The 23,822-nt window shown below is 48.0% G+C and overlaps 4 protein-coding genes across 8 annotated transcripts; all 4 read right to left on the bottom strand.

The window, feature by feature from the left end:
• Positions 1-153: 153 nt before the first annotated feature.
• On the bottom strand, positions 154-4,587 carry tlcd3ba (TLC domain containing 3Ba). The gene is made up of 6 exons (XM_078084249.1): positions 4,410-4,587; positions 3,737-3,820; positions 2,510-2,741; positions 2,101-2,196; positions 1,908-2,017; positions 154-560 (listed from the first exon to the last, which is right to left on the bottom strand). Exons 1-6 carry the CDS (start codon positions 4,526-4,528, stop codon positions 383-385), a joined length of 819 nt encoding a protein of 272 aa, XP_077940375.1. The 5' UTR covers positions 4,529-4,587; the 3' UTR covers positions 154-382.
• Positions 4,588-4,726: 139 nt separating this feature from the next.
• nlk1 (nemo-like kinase, type 1) lies at positions 4,727-13,435 on the bottom strand. Its single transcript, XM_040191074.2, has 12 exons — positions 12,486-13,435; positions 11,624-12,041; positions 11,158-11,287; positions 11,025-11,080; positions 10,372-10,478; positions 10,170-10,255; positions 9,804-10,013; positions 9,195-9,296; positions 8,164-8,250; positions 7,885-8,083; positions 7,716-7,809; positions 4,727-7,183 (listed from the first exon to the last, which is right to left on the bottom strand). The coding sequence occupies exons 2-12, from the start codon at positions 11,929-11,931 to the stop codon at positions 7,135-7,137; spliced, it is 1,428 nt and encodes a 475-aa protein (XP_040047008.2). The 5' UTR covers positions 11,932-12,041; positions 12,486-13,435; the 3' UTR covers positions 4,727-7,134.
• Positions 13,436-13,594: 159 nt separating this feature from the next.
• maza (MYC-associated zinc finger protein a (purine-binding transcription factor)) lies at positions 13,595-19,699 on the bottom strand. Of its 5 annotated transcripts, none has more exons than XM_040191075.2 (8): positions 18,545-19,699; positions 18,113-18,263; positions 16,804-17,150; positions 15,729-15,997; positions 15,242-15,305; positions 14,887-15,058; positions 14,346-14,716; positions 13,595-14,180 (listed from the first exon to the last, which is right to left on the bottom strand). In XM_040191075.2, exons 1-7 carry the CDS (start codon positions 18,575-18,577, stop codon positions 14,412-14,414), a joined length of 1,341 nt encoding a protein of 446 aa, XP_040047009.1. In that variant the 5' UTR covers positions 18,578-19,699; the 3' UTR covers positions 13,595-14,180; positions 14,346-14,411. The 5 variants fall into 5 exon arrangements, with proteins under 5 accessions (XP_040047009.1, XP_040047011.1, XP_040047010.1 ...); XM_040191077.2 differs by having other exon boundaries at positions 15,729-15,973; XM_040191076.2 differs by having other exon boundaries at positions 18,113-18,248.
• A 6-nt stretch (positions 19,700-19,705) lies between these two features.
• On the bottom strand, positions 19,706-23,495 carry cdipt (CDP-diacylglycerol--inositol 3-phosphatidyltransferase (phosphatidylinositol synthase)). Its single transcript, XM_040191094.2, has 6 exons — positions 23,240-23,495; positions 21,875-22,009; positions 21,460-21,613; positions 20,938-21,019; positions 20,772-20,853; positions 19,706-20,689 (listed from the first exon to the last, which is right to left on the bottom strand). Exons 1-6 carry the CDS (start codon positions 23,280-23,282, stop codon positions 20,547-20,549), a joined length of 639 nt encoding a protein of 212 aa, XP_040047028.1. The 5' UTR covers positions 23,283-23,495; the 3' UTR covers positions 19,706-20,546.
• Positions 23,496-23,822: the final 327 nt, after the last annotated feature.

Here is a 23,822-nt window from a genome sequence, read left to right as displayed (position 1 = left end):
AGGAGGAGAAATCTCAGATTGTACTTTTAGTAAATATATTCAGTCGCATTCCACTACCACTGTTTTTTCAACTCAAAAGGATACTATACCCAAATGCTAAAAATGAAAGACAGCAAAACAGACAAAAAACAACAACGCTGCATTTAAAGTTGCATTTTAAAAAGGTTTATTTACACTTCAATAATTAAACGTTAATTCTACTGCACAGTTATTTTTAGATATTGTTATTTACCTGGACAAATACAAATATTTGAAAAAATGACCGAGAGAGACCTGCTCTCTTGAGTTCATACCTCAACATTTATACTCTCACTGGCTACACGCTGCTTTATATTCTCACTCCTGGTTTTCCCCTCAGGTCTCCTCAGGTCTCCTCAGGTCCTCAAGTTCCAGACCCGCCGCCGTCCGTCGGGCAGCGAGCCGCCGTCCTCTGCCCGCGGAGGACTCCCGTGCAGATGAGCGTGAACCAGTAGAGCTGCAGGGGCCACAGCAGAGCGGCCCCCAGGTTACACTGCCACGGGGCCAGCAAGGGCACCAGGTGCAGCGGGACAGAGGCGTAGCTGTGGAGACGACGACAACAACAACAACAACAACAGAGGGTCACGGCGCTTTGCTTTTTCCTCCTTTCCAAACAACATGAAAACATTGAGAGAGCAAAGCTGACACATGGAGACAAGTACTAATACCACTGTGCAAGTACTTTATTACAGTAAAGGTACTTCTACTATAATACCTACTATAATAAGAAGTACAGGTACTAATACCACGTGTATGAATACTGGTACCGGCTGTAGGAGTAGTACAGGTACTAATACCAGGTGTATAAATACTGGTACCGGCTGTAGGAGTAGTACAGGTACTAATACCAGGTGTATAAATACTGGTACCGGCTGTAGGAGTAGTACAGGTACTAATACCAGGTGTATAAATACTGGTACCGGCTGTAGGAGTAGTACAGGTACTAATACCAGGTGTATAAATACTGGTACCGGCTGTAGGAGTAGTACAGGTACTAATACCAGGTGTATAAATACTGGTACCGGCTGTAGGAGTAGTACAGGTACTAATACCAGGTGTATAAATACTGGTACCGGCTGTAGGAGTAGTACAGGTACTAATACCAGGTGTATAAATACTGGTACCGGCTGTAGGAGTAGCACAGGTACTAATACCAGGTGTATAAATTCTGGTACCGGCTGTAGGAGTAGTACAGGTACTAATACCAGGTGTATAAATACTGGTACCGGCTGTAGGAGTAGTACAGGTACTAATACCAGGTGTATAAATACTGGTACCGGCTGTAGGAGTAGTACAGGTACTAATACCAGGTGTATAAATACTGGTACCGGCTGTAGGAGTAGCACAGGTACTAATACCAGGTGTATAAATACTGGTACCGGCTGTAGGAGTAGCACAGGTACTAATACCAGGTGTATAAATACTGGTACCGGCTGTAGGAGTAGCACAGGTACTAATACCAGGTGTATAAATACTGGTACCGGCTGTAGGAGTAGCACAGGTACTAATACCAGGTGTATAAATACTGGTACCGGCTGTAGGAGTAGTACAGGTACTAATACCAGGTGTATAAATACTGGTACCGGCTGTAGGAGTAGCACAGGTACTAATACCAGGTGTATAAATACTGGTACCGGCTGTAGGAGTAGTACAGGTACTAATACCAGGTGTATAAATACTGGTACCGGCTGTAGGAGTAGCACAGGTACTAATACCAGGTGTATAAATACTGGTACCGGCTGTAGGAGTAGCACAGGTACTAATACCAGGTGTATAAATACTGGTACCGGCTGTAGGAGTAGTACAGGTACTAATACCAGGTGTATAAATACTGGTACCGGCTGTAGGAGTAGTACAGGTACTAATACCAGGTGTATAAATACTGGTACCGGCTGTAGGAGTAGTACAGGTACGGGAGGAGCAGCACGCGGCAGAAGAAGAAGAGCAGCAGCATCAGGACGCCGTTGACTTTGTGCAGCAGAGTGTGTTGCTTCTTAAACTGAACACAGAAGGAGGACGAGACGCAGTGAGTGGAACTATAAATGTGGATTTCATTGATCTTCAGTGGAAATCACGTCTCACCTGAATGAGAACTTTGGTCAGACAGACACATGGAGTGCTGAGCTCAGTCAGGAAGAGGACACCCTGGAAGTAGTCCCCTCGGCCCCCCCTCCACAGCTGCACACACACACCCTTTATTATTCTACACTGCATTATACGTGATGAACGACACGATACTTAATAATAAGAATATTACTCATTTTAATAATCAAATATGAATATTAATCCCAACAGACAGAGATAATAATACAGAATATAATCACAGCAATTATTGCAGAATCAATACATTTAACAAGATATTAATAATGAGGCTGATCCACTGTGGCGGTACTACACGTCAGACGTTAGAATACAAACAATATGCTGAGGATCCACCTAGCGCCGTGCTGACCCTGGCGCGAGGGCAAAGGTCAGGTGTTGCCATAGTTACCAGTGATACAGGGAAGCAGAAGGCCACCATGAAGACGTGGTGCAGCACCATGAGCTTCTCCCTGCGCAGGTAACCTGCCACGGCGGCTCGCTTTGACCCGACCACGCCCCCCGCCTGCCCCTCCTCGTGACCTTTGACCTGCAACCTGTGCCAGTAGCACAGGAACATGGCGTAGATGTCGTAAGCGAAGTAGGGCGTGGCAAACAGGATGTAAGCGTCGGTCAGCCAATGTCTGAGCAGGAAACAGATGACATGACATGATTGATCAGCTCTGGTGGTCGACGGATCTCAGATACTTGAATCACTTCCTGTTTGAACTGAAGCGTTACGGCTGTTTAGTCGCTCCAGAGGTCTTTCGTGTGGTGGTCGTGTCGCCCCCTGTGGACTGAAGTGGTAGTGGCTCGTTCTCCTGCAGGCTCACAGGGGACACCCTCAGTCCAGGTTCTCCTGGGCCTCCCTCCCCTCCAGCGGGTCCAGCACCATAGTGCTAGGGGAGGGGAGGGGGAGGAGGAGGCGCTGAGCTCTCCTCCTCCCTCCGGAGCTCCATCTATAATATATTGTTTAACAGTATAAGACGTTCTGACGGATCTCCACCTGGACTGAAACGGATTTGTATCCGGACAAGTATCAGCTGACCTTAAACATTCTGTGAAGCAGCAGCCTCTCCCAGAATGCATTGTGGCACGAATGCGTTGTGGGATTTGATAAACAAATGCAGCCTGGACGCACCTCCACTTTGACTGGGAAATAAAGGAGAGCGGCTCCTTTATTCCTCCGTCCCGCCGTCCTCAGCGAGCAGGATTATTCTGTCAGCGACTTACAGCCGTAAATAGCTGTGACTGTTAATTGGTGGCTAATTTGTTCAGGTTGAGGTTTGTTCACACATTCGTTTTCTTCTTAATGGGTTTTACTATAAACAGTAAAAACCCGTTTAGTATTCAACTCTTATATTTTAAAGGTTTTAATGATATTAAGTTCTATATATATTTCCCTTGCCATGTTTTATGCCCATTATTGATTTGTATAATTATTTTTACTAATAATTTTAATGTTGGAGCTACCGGAGAGGACAGCGGTTCCCTGGAGCCAGAAGGTTCATCCTCTGAGGACCATGAACACGTCGTCCTGATCCATAATACATCACACGGAGCAGTGCAGCGTTTGTTTTGGGACTATTTCCAGCTGCGGATGAATCCACATGTGGGGCCTTGGAGTAAAAAGTCTCACCTGTCCTCCAAGACGTCCCGGCAGGACGAGACGATCACACATCCAGCTGAGGACGCCATGACGGCCTGGAGGGACGACACGACGCTGAAGAGACAGAAACAAGGGGTTCTTCATCACCTCAGTGTGGTATTAGTACTCTAACAGAGTATCCGCTCAGTGTGGGATTAGTACTTTAACAGAGTATCCGCTCAGTGTGGTATTAGTACTCTAACAGAGTATCCGCTCAGTGTGGTATTAGTACTCTAACAGAGTATCCGCTCAGTGTGGTATTAGTACTTTAACAGAGTATCCGCTCAGTGTGGTATTAGTACTTTAACAGAGTATCCGCTCAGTGTGGGATTAGTACTCTAACAGAGTATCCGCTCAGTGTGGTATTAGTACTCTAACAGAGTATCCGCTCAGTGTGGTATTAGTACTTTAACAGAGTATCCGCTCAGTGTGGTATTAGTACTTTAACAGAGTATCCGCTCAGTGTGGTATTAGTACTTTAACAGAGTATCCGCTCAGTGTGGTATTAGTACTTTAACAGAGTATCCGCTCAGTGTGGTATTAGTACTTTAACAGCAGTACAGGATGTGAATATAAACGTTTGCTTCAGTCTTCCAGGAATCACTGCAGTGTGTTAAGTGTGTGTGTGTGTGTGTGTGTGTTGGGGGGGGGGGGGATGTCCTACCGCGTGGACACCATAGCTGCGTCCCCGTCTCTGCATCCCGTCCACAGCTTCAGGGTGTGTTTGCACAGCGCGAAGAGTCCGGGGAAGACGACGCAGCCGGCAGCGAAGAGGCCCCACATGGCTCCTCTGAGCGTGTGTGTGTGTGTGTGGGGGGGGGGGGGTGATGAGCTCAGGGGGAGGATCAGCTGGGAGGAGCCGTCACCTGTCAGAGGAGGGACTCCAGGTACATCCAGACCGTCTTTGTAGATTTGAAGAAATTTAATAGTTATTTGACGGATTTATTGATCGAAGACAAAAAAAGGGACGCGTGAACATTGTGAATATTATCCAGTGTCCACTTATTTATTCATCATCCACTACTTTAAATCTAAGCAATTTGTTTAAGAAATTCAAGTATTTGTAGGGAACAAATGTCAAAAAGAACCAAAAATAACCAAAAACGTGTTTGTTCCTAAAACAAAGACAGAAAACATCAGTTTCATATTTATAATAAAAACATCAAGTTTCTTTTCATAGAAGAAAAACGAGGCCAATTCTAAACACGACTAGCAGTCTGTCCGTCTGTCCCCCGTCTGTCCCCAGAATGAGACAGACCTCAGATCACCTGAAGCGTCTCTTCCCGGAACACAAGAAATAATGAACAAAACAGTCCCTCAAATTATGGATTCATCGTATTTGTGGAGTTGAAACAAGTAGCGATGAACCACATCTTCATAAAGTTCTTCTGATAAAGTTAATTATTGAAGCACAATAAGATGCTCATGGTTTTAGTTCAGAGTTTAAGGATAAGAGAACTTGATAAGAATAATTAATCGGATCGAGGAAACAAACTAATCTCAGAGAACAATCTTTAAACATCCGACTTTAATCACAACAAACTAAAACCGTCTAATAAAAATCACTTCCTAAAAGATGAATTCAATGAAGAAATTTACCACAATGTACTTTTCCCCCTTCAACCAACCGCAAAGCATCAAAACTCAAAACGCTCATAGGGGCAAAACACACGCATGCAGATCTACAGGGGGGCCTCCTGGAGGAGAGCAGGTCTCACGGGGCCGAGAGGAACCGCAGCGGAGAACCCCAGAGAACCGACCAGGAGGTTCAGGACAAGTACGAGAGGAAATGAAACGGGTCAAACACGATGCAGGAGGTGAACCAGGAGTTCTCGGGAGGTTCCTCCTCCTCCAGCTCTCAGGGGCTCTACAAGAGAGACGAGGCGGTTCAAGTCAGACCTTTAAAAAAGGTTCCTGGAGGAGATCCTTCAGTCGTAGGAGCCTGAGGTCTCCACAGGAGCCAGGAGAACCTCCGATGGCTCCAAAGCTCTGCTGCTTTGTCCATTTGTTAGAACAGGAACTAGTAAACCTGCTGCAGATGTTAAAGGAACTTCGTCATCTCAACCAGAAGAACCGCTTCATCTTTGAATACTTAAATGATCTGAAGAATGTTTCTGCGTGGAACTCCAGCAGCTTCTTCTCCTCCTCCAGACCTCGTCTTTACTTCCTCTAAACTTCTCCCACTGATCGTTGTGATTATTGGCTGATGCTCAATTCTTCTGTGTGTGGACTTGTTACAGTTGGGAAACTAAGCAGGACGTCCTAAAAACTATAAACATAAAAAGGAACCAGGAAGAGAAGAAGAACGTGGAGGACTGATGTTTGAAGAGGGGGTTGCACACATCACGTCGAGCTAACAGATGGAGACACACTCTCGTCAACAACAAACACGCAATAAATTAAGAGGTAACAAAATAAAAGTCACTTCCTGTTTCTCTGCGATAACAAAAACAAAAAAAGGGAAGAAGAGATACGAAGCCGGGGCACTTGGGTAATATTCAGAGAGCCGGACCCTATTACTTACGTAATTACGTAATTAAAGTGGGAAATGTACGGGGAAACAAAACAAAAATACTTTTTACAATTTAGAATTAAATTTACACATTAAATGAAATATTCTCAGATTGCAGAGTGGAGATGGATCCAGAGATTTGTGGCTTATATATTTATATAAAACCAAAATATTTAACGCAATTCCCCGGCTCTGTAAATATTTATTTGAACCGATAATGGCCCGATTACCGGTCACAGCTTCCTGTCACAACTTTCAAAATAAAATAATGAGCTCTAAAAACAGTGGAAGGGAGGACTTCCTGTTTCCTTCTTCAGCTGTTAAACGGAATGCTGATCCAGGTGTGTGTGGGGGGGGGGTGGGGGGGGTGTAAAACCTGCTACATCTGTCATTAATGTGTTATTAAGGTTACACCTGGCGATGTGTTCAAATGCAGTTGAAATAAAAGGAGAAAAGCCTGCTGTTGCGTGTTCAGGATCCAGTTGTTTTTACCGTTGAAATTAAACCATATGAAACACTGCTGGAATGACTTTAAAAAAAGAATAAAATAAACTACACAACAATCCTAGCAAACAATTAAAAGTGTTTTTTCTTAATGTCTAATGATATTTATGGATAAAAATCGAATCTAGTACAGAGTTCCTCTTTTCTTTTCCCCCTCGAGCACTTCAGCAGCAATTTCTATATTTATTTCTTAATTCAGCACCGGAAAAAACCGCTGCAAGCATTGGGCTCAGTGGAGCTTTAGTTTTTTAGGATGAACGTAAACGAGGAGCTCGCGTGTTTCTGAGGCAGGTGAACAAAAAGAGGACCTAAACTCTTTTTCACCCCCGACAAAATCTTTTCCTGGAACTCTCCTGGTGAGGAGGAGGAGCCTTCATCTCTCCTCCTTCCTAGACACCTTGGAGGAATGCCATGCAGTGGACCTGAGGACACAAGAACCAGCACCGGTCAAACGGCGCTCCAATGAGCCCGGTATAGAATTATACAAACATATTCATTTCTATAACATTATTATCTGTAATGCTCATTTACTCTTGTTCAATGGTACTAGCTAGCACCAGAGCCAATGCTGTGTAGCTATGCTAGCTGGCTACCATCAGCTCAGCGTACAGTTAGCTAGCTTGCTATCCCCAGTTAAGCTTACACTTAGCTAGCTGGCTACCCCTAGCGTAGCTCAGTTGGCTGACAAAGTTATCGTGAGTTAAACATTTTTGATTTGTACCGTCAGCGTGTTTGACGGTATTTTGTCTCGATAGCTAAGGAGCTAACGCCTACTTTAACAACGTAAAATCACCTCAAAACATTACACCATCATTTTTATCAATAGCTTTACTGGATAGTTAGCTAACAGCTGCCAGGTCAGGACACCTTTACGTTAATCATACGCAATACTTATGTTAAATGCTATTAGCTAACAAAAGACGCTAGCTAGCGGTTTGCTCGGCCTCCGCTCACCTGATGAAGGTCTTGAAGGCGGCGCTCTGGGGGTTGATGCACAGCGGCACACGCTTTCCCTGCTGGTGCTCGCTGATGAAGCGATGGATCAACTCTGGGAGACAGGAAGACAGAGTCAGCCACAGCCAACGGTGTCCATGGTAACAAGGAGGCGGGCGCCGCCCCTCACCTTTGCCCTGCCACACGGACAGCAGGCTGTTCTCGTAGCTGTGGCTGAACGGGCGCTCAGCCACCGGCTCGAAGTCGCGGGTGTACACGCGCCCGCTGGGGACGGAGTAGCAGCACTGGCACATGCAGGTGTGGTAGCGCAGGCGGCCCTCGTCCAGGTAGGGGTGGGACAGGGCGTCGCTGCCGGAGATCCGCTTGGCCTAGGAAGGGACGACAAGGGTCACAACGAGAGGCTCGGACCAGAACCAGGTCCGTGAGGCCGCGCGGGACCTGAACTCACCGGGTCGAACACCAGCATGCGGCAGAGCAGGTGCACGGCCTCGTGCGTGGCCCCGTCCGACAGCATGTAGAGCACCGACAGCGAGGGCTGGAACACAAGCACACGGCCACTTCATCAACGCCGGTCTCACGCTCCTGGACGGTGGTTACCAACAACACCACCCGTACCAGCTCAGCGTTACCAACAACACCACCCGTACCAGCTCAGCGTTACCAACCCCACCACCCGTACCAGCTCAGCGTTACCAACCCCACCACCCGTACCAGCTCAGCGTTACCAACCCCACCACCCGTACCAGCTCAGCGTTACCAACCCCACCACCCGTACCAGCTCAGCGTTACCAACCCCACCACCCGTACCAGCTCAGCGTTACCAACACCAACACCCGTACCAGCTCAACGTTACCAACCCCACCACCCGTACCAGCTCAGCGTTACCAACCCCACCACCCGTACCAGCTCAGCGTTACCAACACCACCCGTACCAGCTCAGCGTTACCAACACCACCACCCGTACCAGCTCAGCGTTACCAACACCACCACCCGTACCAGCTCAGCGTTACCAACCCCACCACCCGTACCAGCTCAGCGTTACCAACCCCACCACCCGTACCAGCTCAGCGTTACCAACACCACCACCCGTACCAGCTCAGCGTTACCAACCCCACCACCCGTACCAGCTCAGCGTTACCAACACCACCACCCGTACCAGCTCAGCGTTACCAACACCACCACCCGTACCAGCTCAACGTTACCAACCCCACCACCCGTACCAGCTCAGCGTTACCAACACCACCACCCGTACCAGCTCAGCGTTACCAACACCACCACCCGTACCAGCTCAGCGTTACCAACACCACCACCCGTACCAGCTCAGCGTTACCAACACCACCCGTACCAGCTCAGCGTTACCAACACCACCCGTACCAGCTCAGCGTTCCATCTTTCCCACGGCCCCTGAACGCATTGCCTTGAAAAACGCCAGATTCTGTAAAAAGCATTGAATTGTGGGAGTGGTCGTGGGTGCCGTACCGGTTTGTGTGGCCCCCTGAGGATGTGAGCTCTGGCCCCCTCACAGGCCGACGACAGGGCCGACAGGGGGGGCGTTCCTAGCAGGTCTGTGATCAGATCCAGCTGAGGACAAGAAGTGACATCGGAATTAATTCATTTGTCTAACAAAAATAAAACAATTTCCTCTAAATAATAATAAAGTCATTGACATAATACAAATAAAACAACAGTACAAGGAAAGAATCAGATTCCCTCCTGGTAGAGACTATTGATCGTAGCTGGATGATTCTTGTTTTAAGATTCAATATTGAATTATGACAAATATTCTTTAACTTCTCAAACGTGACGCTTTTCTCTCTTCTCGTTTTAATTCAATTCATTTTCTATAGTAAAAAATCGCAAAATTAGCCTCAGTGGGCTTTACAGTCTGTACACATGAGACATCCTCAGTCCCAAAAGTGAAATCTGCACAGGGAAAACTCCAAAAAATAAGAACCCTTCCATGGGGAGAAAGGTCTGAGTGAGAGAGGAGGATCCCTCTATCAGGACGGACGGGACTCAATGGATGTCACGTGCACAGAAGGAACAACATAAAAGATGCACAATACACGTTGAGCGTAACCCCCCCACCTGCTGAATGGGGCTTTGGGCCTGGAAGAGGATGCGGCGGCCCAGCAGCTCTGCGAAGATGCAGCCCACCGACCAGACGTCGATGGCCGATCCGTAGTGCCGGCAGCCCATCAGCACCTCCGGGGCCCGGTAGTACTGGGTCACCACCTCCTGGGTCATGTGACGGGTCGGGTCGGGCTCCTCCACACGCGCCAGGCCGAAGTCACAGATCTACAGACCGGGGCCGCAAATCCATAATTAGAATGACTGTATAGATTATATTCATGATTATAATATGTGTAGTATTAGTATAATATATAAATAATAATTAGTATAGTATAATATGTGTAGTATGATAGTTGTGTTTCTGTGGTTCCAGAAGTTCACCTTCAGCAGACAGTTGCTGTTGACCAGCAGGTTTCCAGGTTTGATGTCTCGGTGCAGAATCCCAGCGGAGTGAAGGTACTTCAGACCTGAGACACAAGCGTATTACTATTAATACAAAGTATTACTGCGTTTCCACTGAATGTTAATGGTTGCATTTCAGCGCCGCGTCTCTTTCAATCATTAAAACCGTGTGACTTCTCACCTCTGAGGATCTGGTAGAGGAAGACCTTGATGTGGTCGGTGGTGAGCGGCTGAGGAGACACGATCACTTTGTGGAGGTCGCTCTGCATCAGCTCCGTGATCACGTAGCTGAGGGGCGGCTTCAGGAAAACACCGGAAGCTCCATCATTGTTATTAACTGGGCTTTGGAAGGACGCTGTGACGCAGAACCAGAGGAACTGTGGAAACTGCTCTATGTGCTCATATTCAACCCTCTGAAGCCCAAAACTACATCGCTCATCAGACCGGATGTTAGCACATTAACAGCTTTCTGACGTTCCTTAAACTCTATCTAGTCGTAATAAAATCTCTTCTGATAAGCCGTTTATTTGAACCAGATTCTGTAAAAAATGTTGATGTGACCATAAGTCAGTGAACACAGAGTTTAATACCAATAAATAACACGTAGAGACTTTTAGACAAGAAAGTTGGGTATAAAGATTTCAGTGTTTACTCATTTCTGTAAAAATAAGTTTTCAAATAAACGTTTTTTCTTCCTCATGACTGATGTCATAACCGTCATCCTGTTCGAGTTCTCTGCTGCTACAGATGAACTGTTTGGTGTTTCAGACGCTTCACCAACACGGTTTGATTCTTTCGATGGGTTCTGTACTTTGTGTACAAATTAAAGGATACATTTCCTCAAAGCAGTCGATTTGTGGCGGCTGCAGAATGTCCAACGCCGACAAAACCTGCAGGGACAGAAAACGGTTGGTCTCTTTGATCTCTTTGCCCCGCCCCCCCGGCGCCCCGAGCCGCTCGTCATTACGTTGTCGTGTTTGAAGAAGCAGAGCATCCGCAGCTCTCTGAAGACCCGCTTACACGAGACCAGGTTCTGGAAGACGTTGGGCATCTTCTTCAGGGCCACTTTACGCCCGTCTCGAGGATCCGTGACGGACCTGCGCGACATCACAGGAAGTTCAGACCAAACTCTCATGGTTTCACTTCCTGCAGCGAACATCAAACGTGCTGCTTTTCGGTGTTTCTTTTGACAATTAACTGAACGTTTGGACTATTGTCAGATAAACCAATCCGTCCAGAGATGAACATTTGACCTTTTCATAGAGGAAATGCCTCAATGGTTAATCGGTAGAGAAGATGAATGATCTACTTTGCAGGTTTCAGTTTGAGCTGATCTGCTGCGTCATTTTTCACACTAAAGACTTTGGTCTAAATGAAAGGAAGAAAACATTGTTTGTGCTTGATATCGATCAGAGAGTCTCATCTTTCTTTACCAGACGACCCCAAAGGCCCCGTAGCCGATGGGCCGGTCGGGCTCCATCTCAGCCGGGCTCGGCACCTCGCTGGCCGGGTTGCTGTAGGGCTGAGGCACCGCCGCTCCCCCCCCGGTGCTGCCCCCCATGGCTGCGGGGTGGCGGGGCGTCCCGGCCGGAGCGGTGGGTCCGCTTAGGCACGGCGTGGCACTGAGGCCCGTGGACGGGGCGCCGCAAGACGAGTTCACGCAGAAATACTTGTGGCCCAACTCGGAGCCCGGAAACAAGTCCCCGCAGACGGTCTGCCGGCCGCCGCCGTGGAACGCCATCGCTCCCCCCGCCGAGGGCCCGGGAACGGTACGCTTCCTCACAACCGAGCTGCTGGTTGCCTAGGCGACAGGGAAACGCGGGAGAACGCCCGACATGACCCCGATGACTCCTGAGAGGGGACACAGGAAGTCAAGACTCGTAGAATGGAGACTACAGAGAATTCATCTGCAAACATATTCTGCTTCTCTAAAATGATAAACTGAGTATTTTGAGTTTTTGTTGATGTTTTACCTCGAGGAATATGAGATTATATTCAATTGATGGCGAATTGGTAAATAGAAAATGAATAATTGCAGCTGTATCTGCAGAATATGTGGATTAACAACATGGACATAATGGTTCCAACGTGATTATAAGACATAATGAGGAAAAGACATCAGAAAGCTGCTAACGGACACTGGACAAGTAAAAATGATCACAAACAATAACATTTTTAAATACAAACGCTAACTTTTAGTCCAGCAAAAATAAAAAGTCAGCAGAAATGTGGACTATGTAATATACAATAGAAACACAAACAAAATAATTAGTTAGTTAAACTGTTTGCTCTCACCTGGTTGATTGGTAAAGCTAATCTGTTAGCTTCGCTAGCGGCTAGCCCGGTTAGCCGATGATGGTCCAGCGACGAACCGAAATAGTTGAAAATAAATAGACGTTGTGCGCGATGGAAATCTCAGAGACACGACTAACTGTCGCTAATACAAGGACGTGATTAAACCATATCGCTATTCTTAACGTTTTAAATGACGTCATACGTGACAGAAACCCAACTAGCTAACATGCTAACCAGCTGCTCATGCTAACAGGTTAACCCCATGCAGTCTATGACCCACATAACTATCATTGGTCGGGATCAGTGACCTACATGTCAAAAAGAAAGCATCCGCGTTGATGATTTATTTGACACACGTGCAAACAAACCCTCTGTTAAATCAAATATATGATGACACAGAAACCAGCTTCGAAAAGGAGTCGAATAAACAGTTAGTTGTGGGTGTAGCGGAGCTGCTATCCCGGCTAGCCGAACAGCTAGCTCTGCGCCGCTCGCTTAGCTGGCCATCGCGTCGTGATATCCGCCCAACACACGTCCCATTAAGACGGCTTGTCGTGATTCCTGGATCAATATGTCTCATCCAGGAGGCTTACTGGTGGTCTGTCTCGTAAAGACCGCTTTCACCGCGGCTAGCTGGTTAGCTAGTCGGTAGGAGGAGCTGGTAAAGCCGGTGGGGGAGGGGCGACGCTGCTCGGCTCGCTGTAAACAATGCTAACGTTAGCTGAGTTAGCATTGAAGTAAAAATAATACAACCCTATAAAAATATTGATTACAATTAGAAGTCCTGCGTTGGAAACTTACCACAGTACAATACTACTGTTAATAGTACACTTTAAAAACACGTATTAATAAAAATAATGTTACAGGCAAAAATACTGATAAATGTTACTCCAGTAAATGTCAAGGCGCTGGACATAAAACCCCAATAAAAGTACTTGCGTTGATACCACACTGTAAAATGTACTAATACTACACTGTAAAAATACACCTGAGTATTCCTGCAGTAGCACATTTGGTCAGTGTTCAAAGTTGACAAAAAAGACAAAAAAGTATCGAGTATCTGTGTTTCAGTGCTTCAGTCGAGTAAATCCAGCATGAATACACACGGGCGTCTTCCTGCTTTTTAATAAGTAACGAGGCGCTTTGCACTATGCATCAAGTACAATCAATACGCACGGCCACAGGAGATGTGTCACCAACGCAGCTACAAAGTACAAGACAACTTCTTCAAGACTCACTGATCAGCGTCCAGAGAGCGAGACGAAGCAGAGGAGTGATGCACATTCAGAGTTTATGGTACACATGAACTGTCAGTAGAAAAGTGGATCACAGGATGTCCATCTCAGGTCCCTGCTCCAAGAATCCAGCCAAAAGGCCGACCGGAGAGCGTTTAGTAGTAAAATAAGTTAACGTGCGCCCCTTTCCCCTGTAAACAAACACATTGTGGAATACAAATCATCTAAAAACACTTCACAAAATTGTGACGGGATGTGCAAGTTGGTCGAGACGATGCGACGACGGCTAAGAGAGAAACGGCTAATTGCTAAAACCACGGGAGTAAAAATACACATTGCTTCCTGTGTCAGAGTTCCTTATTGTCTCTTCTGATCCGCACAGGAAGGTCAATAGGTCAGGGGGAAAAAGTCCGAAGAACGTTGAAGAGGAGTGGCGGCTTCTGTCGGTCTGAGTCCGGTTCTGTAGAGAAAACATCCGGAAGGTGAAAAGAAAAGGATTTAAAATAAACCGTTTCATCACGGACCGGTGGCCGCGTGGTGCGTCAAACGACATTAATGCAGCCGAGTGACGTCACGCGGGGACGTTCGTCAAAGCGTCCTAATGCGTGAATAACTTGTTACACACCTGGATGGGATGTGGTCCCTCCTCCTCTTTCAGCCAGCCACGCCCCCCCGCAGCCTCGCCAGCGCGCTAGCTGTGGGCCGGGGGGGCGATGCCGGTACAGTCCGCCACTAGCAGTCCCCCGGCGTTAGCGCTGGACTCGGTGACAGCAGCGCCGCTGGCGCTGGTGGGGGCGGGGTCGTCCTGGTTGCCGTGCGTGTCCATGTGACCCTGCAGCTGCGTGGCCGTCTTGCACTGCACGCCACACAGCTGGCAGAGCAGCACCCCGCCGGCACCCGTCCCGCCAAAGCCCCCCCGCGCCCCGCCGCTCTCCTTCCACTCCTGACCGTGGTGCTTCTGAGCGTGGACTCGCAGGTACGTGAGCGTGGTGAAGCCTAGGAAACAAGCACTTCCTGTTCGTCATCCGACACACAAACAACACGGGGACGACTGCCTGAAGTATGTAGAACTGATCCGCATCAGAACCTTTCATATCTACGCGTCTTTATAATAAGAGCCCCGCAGAGGAAGCGGCTTCACAATAAAAGCCTCCAGCTGGACTCACTGCGGTTGCACAGGTGACAGGCGTGGTGCTGCGACTGGTTGTGGACCCTCATGTGGTCGGTGATGTAGGCGGCAGACAGCAGCTTCCCACAGATGTGACACGGCACCTTCTCCTCGTGGCGGATCAGGTGAGCGCGCAGACGGTCCCGCGTGGCGAACGCCGACGTGCACGTCTGTGTGCGCAGAGATTTCATTATGGGTTAAATGAACAGAATAGAGGATTGATCAACTCGACCTGCTCCAGAGAGGATCAATTCATACAATAAGTATCTCTGAGATCTCCACCGTCATCCTCATCTCGTTCTCTCTGGTCCATAAACCCACATCGGTACCTTTACAGTAAGTAAGTACGTTACCGTGCACTTGAACGGTCTCTCTGTAGAGTGCACCTGGCGGACATGGCTGTTCAGGTGATCCGGTCTGAAAGAACACAACCAGGCGTTAAAACAACACCACCACCAGAACCAGGACCCTCCAGGCCCAGATGTGCTGATTCACAGGATCAAGTTGAGCAGCACTGAACCGCTTCAGAGCAATAAAAGCTCCTAAACTGCAAAAATGTGCTTGAAAACTCGACTTGCTGTTTTTTTTACTATTCACTCTTTTTACCTCTTTACTTATTTTAGTTTTTCTGCTTTATGTATTTTCTAATGATATTCTCGTTCTACTCTGCTGCTGAAAATGAAATGATTTTATAACCAGGAAAGATTATTTTTCTTTTTCATTTTGCATAGCTCATACCTACAAATGTAAACTGTGACAGTTTTAAACTCAACATATAAACAGAACATCCGATGCGTTAACTCATCCCACGATCCCCACGGGTCCCTGAACGCCCCGTACCGGGAGAAAGCCTTGGCGCAGTGAGGACACACGTAGGGCTTCTCCACGCCGCCTTGGTGCGAGCGCACGTGGTAGCTCATGCGGTCCTTTCTCTTGAAGCGCTGCTGGCAGACGGGGCACGAGTACGGCTTCTCGTCCGAGTGGGACAAGCGGTGGCGGTTCAGGTGGTACACGTCCCGGAAGGCCTTGCCGCACGCCTCGCAGGCGTGGTTCTTCCTCACCTGGGTGGCGTTCGGGTGGGGGCTCTGTGGGGGAAACGTAAGGGATGTCTGGCAAGATAGAGGGGGGAAGAAAAGTGATCTCAGATCAGGCATCACTTTCAGATCGCTGATGGTCCATTAACAGATGCAGAGGAATATTGATTTAATAAACCATCAAATATATTAAATGCAAATGTATAAATATTGTGTTTTCTAGATGATTTTCTATTGTGACTGTCTGAGGTAGGAAGTTAAATAGATTAGAATTCATCTCTAATATCTTGTATTACTTTTATATTGAAATTTGATAATTACAGAAAACTACATTTCACAGATTACACGTGAACACGTTAAAATGTTCAATTCAATAACTAATGTAATTACAAATACTGCTATGCCTAATAGTATTACAGCTGTTTCTACTGCTATTGATACTAAACCTACTATTACTACTTCTACCGCTAGTACTACTGATACCACAATTACAACTAATACTACTACAAGCAATTTAAAACCTATATTTATTCATCTCAGCTTTTGTTATTTCTGTAGTTTTAAAACTAATTTAAGCTTCTCCCATTTCTGTATTTTCAGCAGTTCTTTAAAATAATATCAGCTTTTTTTATGCCTGCACTAACAGCAATGTTTTAATATTCATTTCTGTTTTTTATTTTTTATTTAAATGTTTTTTTAAATACACAAAGAAAGCACGAACCAGCTCCAGTTTCCTGTTCTAACCTTCCATAATAAAAGTCCCAGACCTATTTCCAATAAAATGAATAAATTATGACAAAAAGCCAAAATATATTTAGGACCATTAGAAATATAAATAAAGGATGAATAAAACCAGAGCCCACTTGCTCCACGGAACTCACCACGACCACAGCTCCCTGGATGGGTTGGGGCGGCGCTGCCATGGTGATGGTTGCGGGGGTGATGGAAACCGGGACCTGCCGGGCCTCCCGGTTGCTGTGCTGCGTGAGGGTCTCCGGGGCAGGAGGAGGATGCGGCAGAGTGAGGTGGAGCAGAGACAGAGGCACAGCCTGCTTCTCTCCCCGTCCTCCACCTTTGACCCCGTCCTCCTTCTCCCGGGCCGCGCGGTCCTTCATCTTGATGCCTGTGTGCACCGACTGGTGCCGCCGCAGGTTGTAGCTGTTCTTGAACTCCTTGTTACAGGTGGCGCAGACGTGGGCGGACCGGCCCGGTTTGGGCAGCGGTTTGACTGATGGACACAGAAGAGACTCCATATTATATATTATAGATGAATAACATGGTCCACTACAGACCACAGCATTTTCATTATGTGTGTGTGTATTAGGGCTGTCAATAGATTTTAAAAAATGAACTAATTAATTGCACATTTTCAAATTCATTAATCGAGATTAATGAATGTCGTTGTTGTTACAATGTTTATAATGAATGTCTGTATTTCTTCTAAAGACTAAATCTTACAAGTAATAAGTAATCACTGTACAAAGTGTGTATTTTAGACACTGTTGTTTAATTGTTAGTTATTTTAAACACAAACCTACACACATCACGTTGGAGGCAGAATTCCACCTGGTGTAAATGTTGAACCAGCGACTCTTCCTGTCGTCCTCGTGCTCTTTGCTCTCAACTCTCATCATTTAACGGATGTGAAGTGACAACAATGTCCCACGTTTAGCAGGACGTTTTCAAACCACCGTCTTTTAGGGACACAGTGGTCCTCTGCAGACTAACGTTAGATGTTGAGATGGAAGCAGCCTAGCAGCTAGCTTAGCCTAGCAGCTAGCTTAGCCTATCAGTCCTAAAGTGGTCCGTTTGCCACTCGCCCCCCTTGTGTTTGACACGTGGAGTGATTCCTCTACACAGTCCTCCGGTTTGTTTTACTTCCAATGCAAAAAGCTCTTCGGCTACCGTCGTGCTTTCTTGTGTTTAACTGTTTCAACTGTTTCTGAGGTCAACTTTGTTTACTTCAGGAAGTAAACAAAGTTGCGTTAGCTGCGTTAAAATATTTTAGTGCATTAATCTTAATCTTAAACCACATTAATCGCATAGATTAACAAATTAATGTTGGCAGCCCTAATATATATATATATATAAATATGTAAATATGTAAAGTGATGAGTCACAAGGACCAGGTGAGGTCCAGTCCAGCAGTATGTATCATGTGATTAAGGTGTTTAAATGCGTCCCGGTCACCAGGAAGGGGCTCCTCGCTGAGGGCGGCGGTGTCCACGGTGGAGGGCGGCGTGCCGACGTGTTCGCCCGGAGGAGACGGAGCCGATCCGGAGAGCTCGGGCATCAGATCGGACTGGAGAGGCGTCTCCGGCTGAGTCTGAGACGACGAGGTCTGAAACAGTCATCTCAGTAGTAATAGCAGACAAGTACATCTATTCTACTTCATCCAGGTGGTGCGTCTGGTCATCAACGTATGATGAATCAGAGGAGGATCAAAGTCCAGATGGGGAACTTGTTTGGGGGGGCAGCTCCATCCTGACCCCCCTTTGACACCCCTCTCCCTTGCTCCCTTCTCCCATGCAGAAGTGTCAAACATCCCCCTCCTCCCCTTGCTCCTCTGCCCCCCCCCCCCCCCCCCCCCCCCCCCCCCCCGGAGCTTCAATTCCCACTCACCTGAAAGAGGAAGTTACTCCAGGAGGTGTCCATGTTGGACCCGAGCAGCCCGGGGAGCAGCAGCTAGCGGCCCGGGGCGGGAGGGATGAGGACCGGAGCCCAGAGGACCAGCCGTTCCTCACGGCCGCGCTGAGGACCGACGTTGAGGCCTGTGTCTCCTCCGCACCTGTCCGGGTTCAGCGGATCGGAAATATGTGTTCCGGGCGACGTTTAGCTTAACGTGAGACCGAGTCATCAACTACAAATAAAATATATGTTTATCAACCATTGTGCAAACGCGCCAAGATGGTTGATGTCATGCTTTTATTTTAATGGTGCGTTTTTAATAATATATATAATTTGCTTATGTCTACTGTAATAAAAAATGTTGCGATAATTTGTCGACCGAAGACGAGTAGGAGGTCGCGCTCATCGTTGCTCCGTGGGAGGAGAGGAGGAGAGGAGGAGAGGAGGGGGGGAGGCCGCCGCCGCGTCGGATCCCCGAGCCTCGGCGTTGCGTACAGCTTGTCCCCCGCCTACAAAGCTCCCGGTCGGCCGCGGTCCGTGGCTCCGCCTCGGCGTCTCGGTCCACAGGACGACATCTTTTTCTTTTTTTAAGGCCCTCTCTCGCCCTCCCTTTCTGTCCTCCTTTTATTCTCCCCCCCCCCCCCCCTTGTCCCTCTCAGTTTTAAAGGGAACGTATTCTCCCCCCTCCCCCCGTGGGCCGACTGATAGTCACAGAACGACCCGGACCGTCAGCGTCCTTCTTCGGTTGAACGATTAATTACAACAATACAGGCGCAGCGCGTCGGGTCACCGGAACTCGTACTCACTAAAATGGGTCCGGGTTCCGCTCAAACACGTCCCATCCGGGTCCCATCCGGGTCCCATCCGGGGCCTCAGAGGAAACGATGCGCGCAGGTGCAAACAGCTGGACTCCAAGGCGACGTCACTGCTGCTGTATCGTGACCGGCGGGCTAAACGCACGCGCTCCGCTCACCAATGTAGCATCTGACTTTTTAAACGTTGAGGTAGTTTTTTCACAACAAACTGCTCATCAAATTGAGCACATTTTTTTTCCCCTTCTGAATGAAGCCAAGAATTATTTTAGTACAGCCTTAATTTAGGAAAATACGATTCAACTTAGTCTGCATATGAATAAAGAATAATAATAAAAATAAATGTGGTGGTCAGTTTTTATTTGCACATTTAAGTCAAACCATTTGCACTTTTATACCATCTGATATACATGTGCATATTCTACTATTAAAATACATTCTATTCCAACACTGCAAACACATACGGTGTCTTTTCATGTTTAGCATTTTAAATGTGTACACGCTTGGTGCCGTTTCCTGTTTGAAGCACAAAAATAAACATGAATGTTGAATAAGCACAAACTGATAAAACATAAAATGTTTTTTCTTCGCTTGTTTGGTCTGTCCACATAATCCCATCCGGATAAATACATTTTACATTTTACAACAATAACAGCATTAATGAGGAATACTATTTTCATTTTACCATAGCGATTTTCTCCCAAACGTTTGACAGGAGGTGATCAGCATTACATTTAGCTCATCCTTTGATCATTTAGTCCACAAAACTCAAATATTAGTTGGCGGGTTGAGGGGGTACAACTGCAGTTTAGATAGAACAATAAATATTTTCTGTTTAATGCCTCTCTTAAATGAACGGTGTTTGTCAAACTGTCAAATTATGAATCAGTAATAATCTCATTGAGAACCAAAGACTTAAATACATTTGATCGTCGTGTCTATTAAACAGCTTTGTGGTTATTAAAATGTCAGAGGATGAAAAGCGTTCTGTGACTGAAGCCGGACGACGGATCTCCTACTTGATTCTGTATTATTTATCACGTCCTGATGAATAATCCAGCAGACGTTCATCGGACGTCACCGCGTTTGGTCATAAATCCTTCTTCCCCTCTCTGGTCCTTCCTCTTTAAGTGCACGGACAAAAAAGAATAAATAAAAACATGGCTGAATAGCTCCTCCCCCTCTCACTGAGTCTTCCCGCTCTTCTCCCGCTCGGCGGCGTCCATGGCAGCCATGTTCTGTGAGGCGGTGACCAGGTGAACCACACTGATGGCCGTCTTCAGGAGGCAGATCGTCCCACAGAGCCCCTGAAGCCAGTAGAGCCAGGCTGCAGTACACAAAGTACACCGGGTGTTTACTGCAGTACAAGTGCTGATAACACACGGCAGAACAAACTATGACGCGCTTACCTGCAGGCTCCTGGATGTGATGGAGGAGGAAGAGGAGGCAGAAGAAGAGCTCGTTCCCGGCGCACATGACAAACAGAACCGGCTACAGGACACAAACACACACAGTGACTCTCTGACACACAATACACAGCGTGTGTGCGCGCGTCTGTGTGTGTCAGCTCCTCACCTTGGAGGTGTAGTAGATCCGGAGGATGGGGTTCCCCGAGAGGTCGATGCTCTTATGACTGGCGGAGCCTGTTATTGTCGAGCTGAGAGAAGAAGTAGCGAGTTACTACTCATTGGTTTATAGATTTATTAGCAATGACCCCCGGTGCTTTAAAGTGAGTTAAAGCTGCATTCTCTCTGATGGGTCCAATAGTGGAACTAGGCTGGTTCCACGTGGCCCAGTTGTTGGGGGACCGCTGCTATAGACGTCTATGAGACAATGACTCTACTTCTCTGTAGTGACCAGCAGGGGGTGACTCCTCTGCTCCCATAGACGTCTATGAGGAAATGACTCTACTTCTCTGTAGTGACCAGCAGGGGGCGACTCCTCCGCTCTCTTAAACATGATCACAAGTTTTAAAAAGTACTCCTGACATGTGTCCCAGGTCCTCAGAGCAGGAGCTCACGGGGGCGCTTCATTACGGAGAAGAAGAGGCTTCCTGTAACCGCCGACTAGTACTGGTGTACTTGTGTGCTTGTGTACCTGTGCAGGTGCAGCCAGTGGCTGGCGATGTCCACACACATGCTGAGCTGGAAGAGGAAGACGTAGGACGGGTAGAGCAGCGACAGGTTGACCAGCAGACACATGGTGGCACAGCGGTCCGTCAGCATGTCCATCATGGCTCCAAACTTAGTGCCTGGAGAGAAAACCGCTTCATATGAGTGTGGGGTTGTTCCTCTCTCACAACATGCGCTCAACAATGTGTCCACACGCAGCATCATCTGTCCCAAAGCCGTCAATGAGGAGACAAAGGACGAGGCCGGTGAGAATCCTTCTCAGACATACATAAATACAATATCACACATCCTATCATTTCTACCACTATACATGCTTCTACTACTTCAAATCCTACCAGCAGCCACAGTACACGGATTGTACAGTATAGATGTATACGTACTCTGGTTGAGGGCTCGGGCCGCGTGTCCGTCCAAAGAGTCCAGCAGGGCGCTGAGCAGGTAGCAGAAGACGGCGGTCCAGGGACAGCAGGGCATCAGAGCGAAGGCCAGCAGGGCCAGGAGGATACGGCCGTAACCTGAGGGACAAGTACAACGGGTCGGCAGAGGTACAGCGGGTCGGCAGAGGTACAGGTACAGCGGGTCGGCAGAGGTACAGGTACAGCGGGTCGGCAGAGGTACAGGTACAGCGGGTCGGCAGAGGTACAGGTACAACGGGTCGGCAGAGGTACAGGTACAGCGGGTCGGCAGAGGTACAGCGGGTCGGCAGAGGTACAGCGGGTCGGCAGAGGTACAGGTACAGCGGGTCGGCAGAGGTACAAGCACAGCGGGTCGGCGGAGGTACAAGCACAGCGGGTCGGCAGAGGTACAGGTACAGCGGGTCGGCAGAGGTACAGGTACAGCGGGTCGGCAGAGGTACAGGTACAACGGGTCGGCAGAGGTACAGGTACAGCGGGTCGGCAGAGGTACAGCGGGTCGGCAGAGGTACAGCGGGTCGGCAGAGGTACAGGTACAGCGGGTCGGCAGAGGTACAGGTACAGCGGGTCGGCAGAGGTACAGGTACAGCGGGTCGGCAGAGGTACAGGTACAGCGGGTCGGCAGAGGTACAGGTACAGCGGGTCGGCAGAGGTACAGCGGGTCGGCAGAGGTACAGCGGGTCGGCAGAGGTACAGCGGGTCGGCAGAGGTACAGGTACAGCGGGTCGGCAGAGGTACAGGTACAGCGGGTCGGCAGAGGTACAGCGGGTCGGCAGAGGTACAGGTACAGCGGGTCGGCAGAGGTACAGCGGGTCGGCAGAGGTACAGGTACAGCGGGTCGGCAGAGGTACAGGTACAGCGGGTCGGCAGAGGTACAGGTACAGCGGGTCGGCAGAGGTACAGGTACAGCGGGTCGGCAGAGGTACAGGTACAGCGGGTCGGCAGAGGTACAGGTACAGCGGGTCGGCAGAGGTACAGGTACAGCGGGTCGGCAGAGGTACAGGTACAGCGGGTCGGCAGAGGTACAGGTACAGCGGGTCGGCAGAGGTACAGGTACAGCGGGTCGGCAGAGGTACAGGTACAGCGGGTCGGCAGAGGTACAGGTACAGCGGGTCGGCAGAGGTACAGCGGGTCGGCAGAGGTACAGGTACAGCGGGTCGGCAGAGGTACAGCGGGTCGGCAGAGGTACAGGTACAGGTACAGCGGGTCGGCAGAGGTACAGGTACAACGGGTCGGCAGAGGTACAAGTACAACGGCTACTCCACCACACGTTTAACTGTAGCAAGCTAGCTAGCTAACGCTAGGTGTTGGTAAGAGACGATGGAAACTAACCGATCAAATTGGGGACGAAGAAGAAGATGTTTTCCTCCGCCATCTTGGATGTTTTCCGTTCCGTCTCTGCCGTCTCTCGGTGTCCGGTAGATTCGGTAGCTTCAGTAGCTCAGTGCTTACTGCGTTTTTGAAAGAGAAACTAAACTAAAGGCGACAGTTGGATGTTTGATGAGTGGTTACTTCTTCGGAGAGGAGAAACACCGATTTCCTGTTTCCGGACAGCGACAACGATATGACTTCCGCTGACATTTCAGAATAAAAGCGCAATGCTGACTAACTCAATAAATGTATTCCTAAATTCCAAACAAAACCCTTTAAACGGTGTTCCTGTCATTGTTTTTTTATTCTTCATTGCAAATTGTATTTCTAAAGCCTTACATTTAGTTGTAAATTAATCAAATAGTTGAAGAGTTGAACCTCATTAAAAATACCTGTTGTCTATGTCCAAAGGCAGAATGGAACTTGATTCGTTTCACTCAAGAACACTGTACTTAAGTACAAATGTACTATTTAAATTTGAATAGTGTATATGTACCGGTGTTATTGTGTGGTGTTAGTATTCACTGAATAGGACCTGAATACT

This window comes from Gasterosteus aculeatus, chromosome 11, assembly GCF_964276395.1.
Source record: "Gasterosteus aculeatus chromosome 11, fGasAcu3.hap1.1, whole genome shotgun sequence".
In the NCBI taxonomy this organism is placed as follows: domain Eukaryota; kingdom Metazoa; phylum Chordata; class Actinopteri; order Perciformes; family Gasterosteidae; genus Gasterosteus; species Gasterosteus aculeatus.
This window is presented reverse-complemented; position numbering and strand designations above follow the sequence as displayed.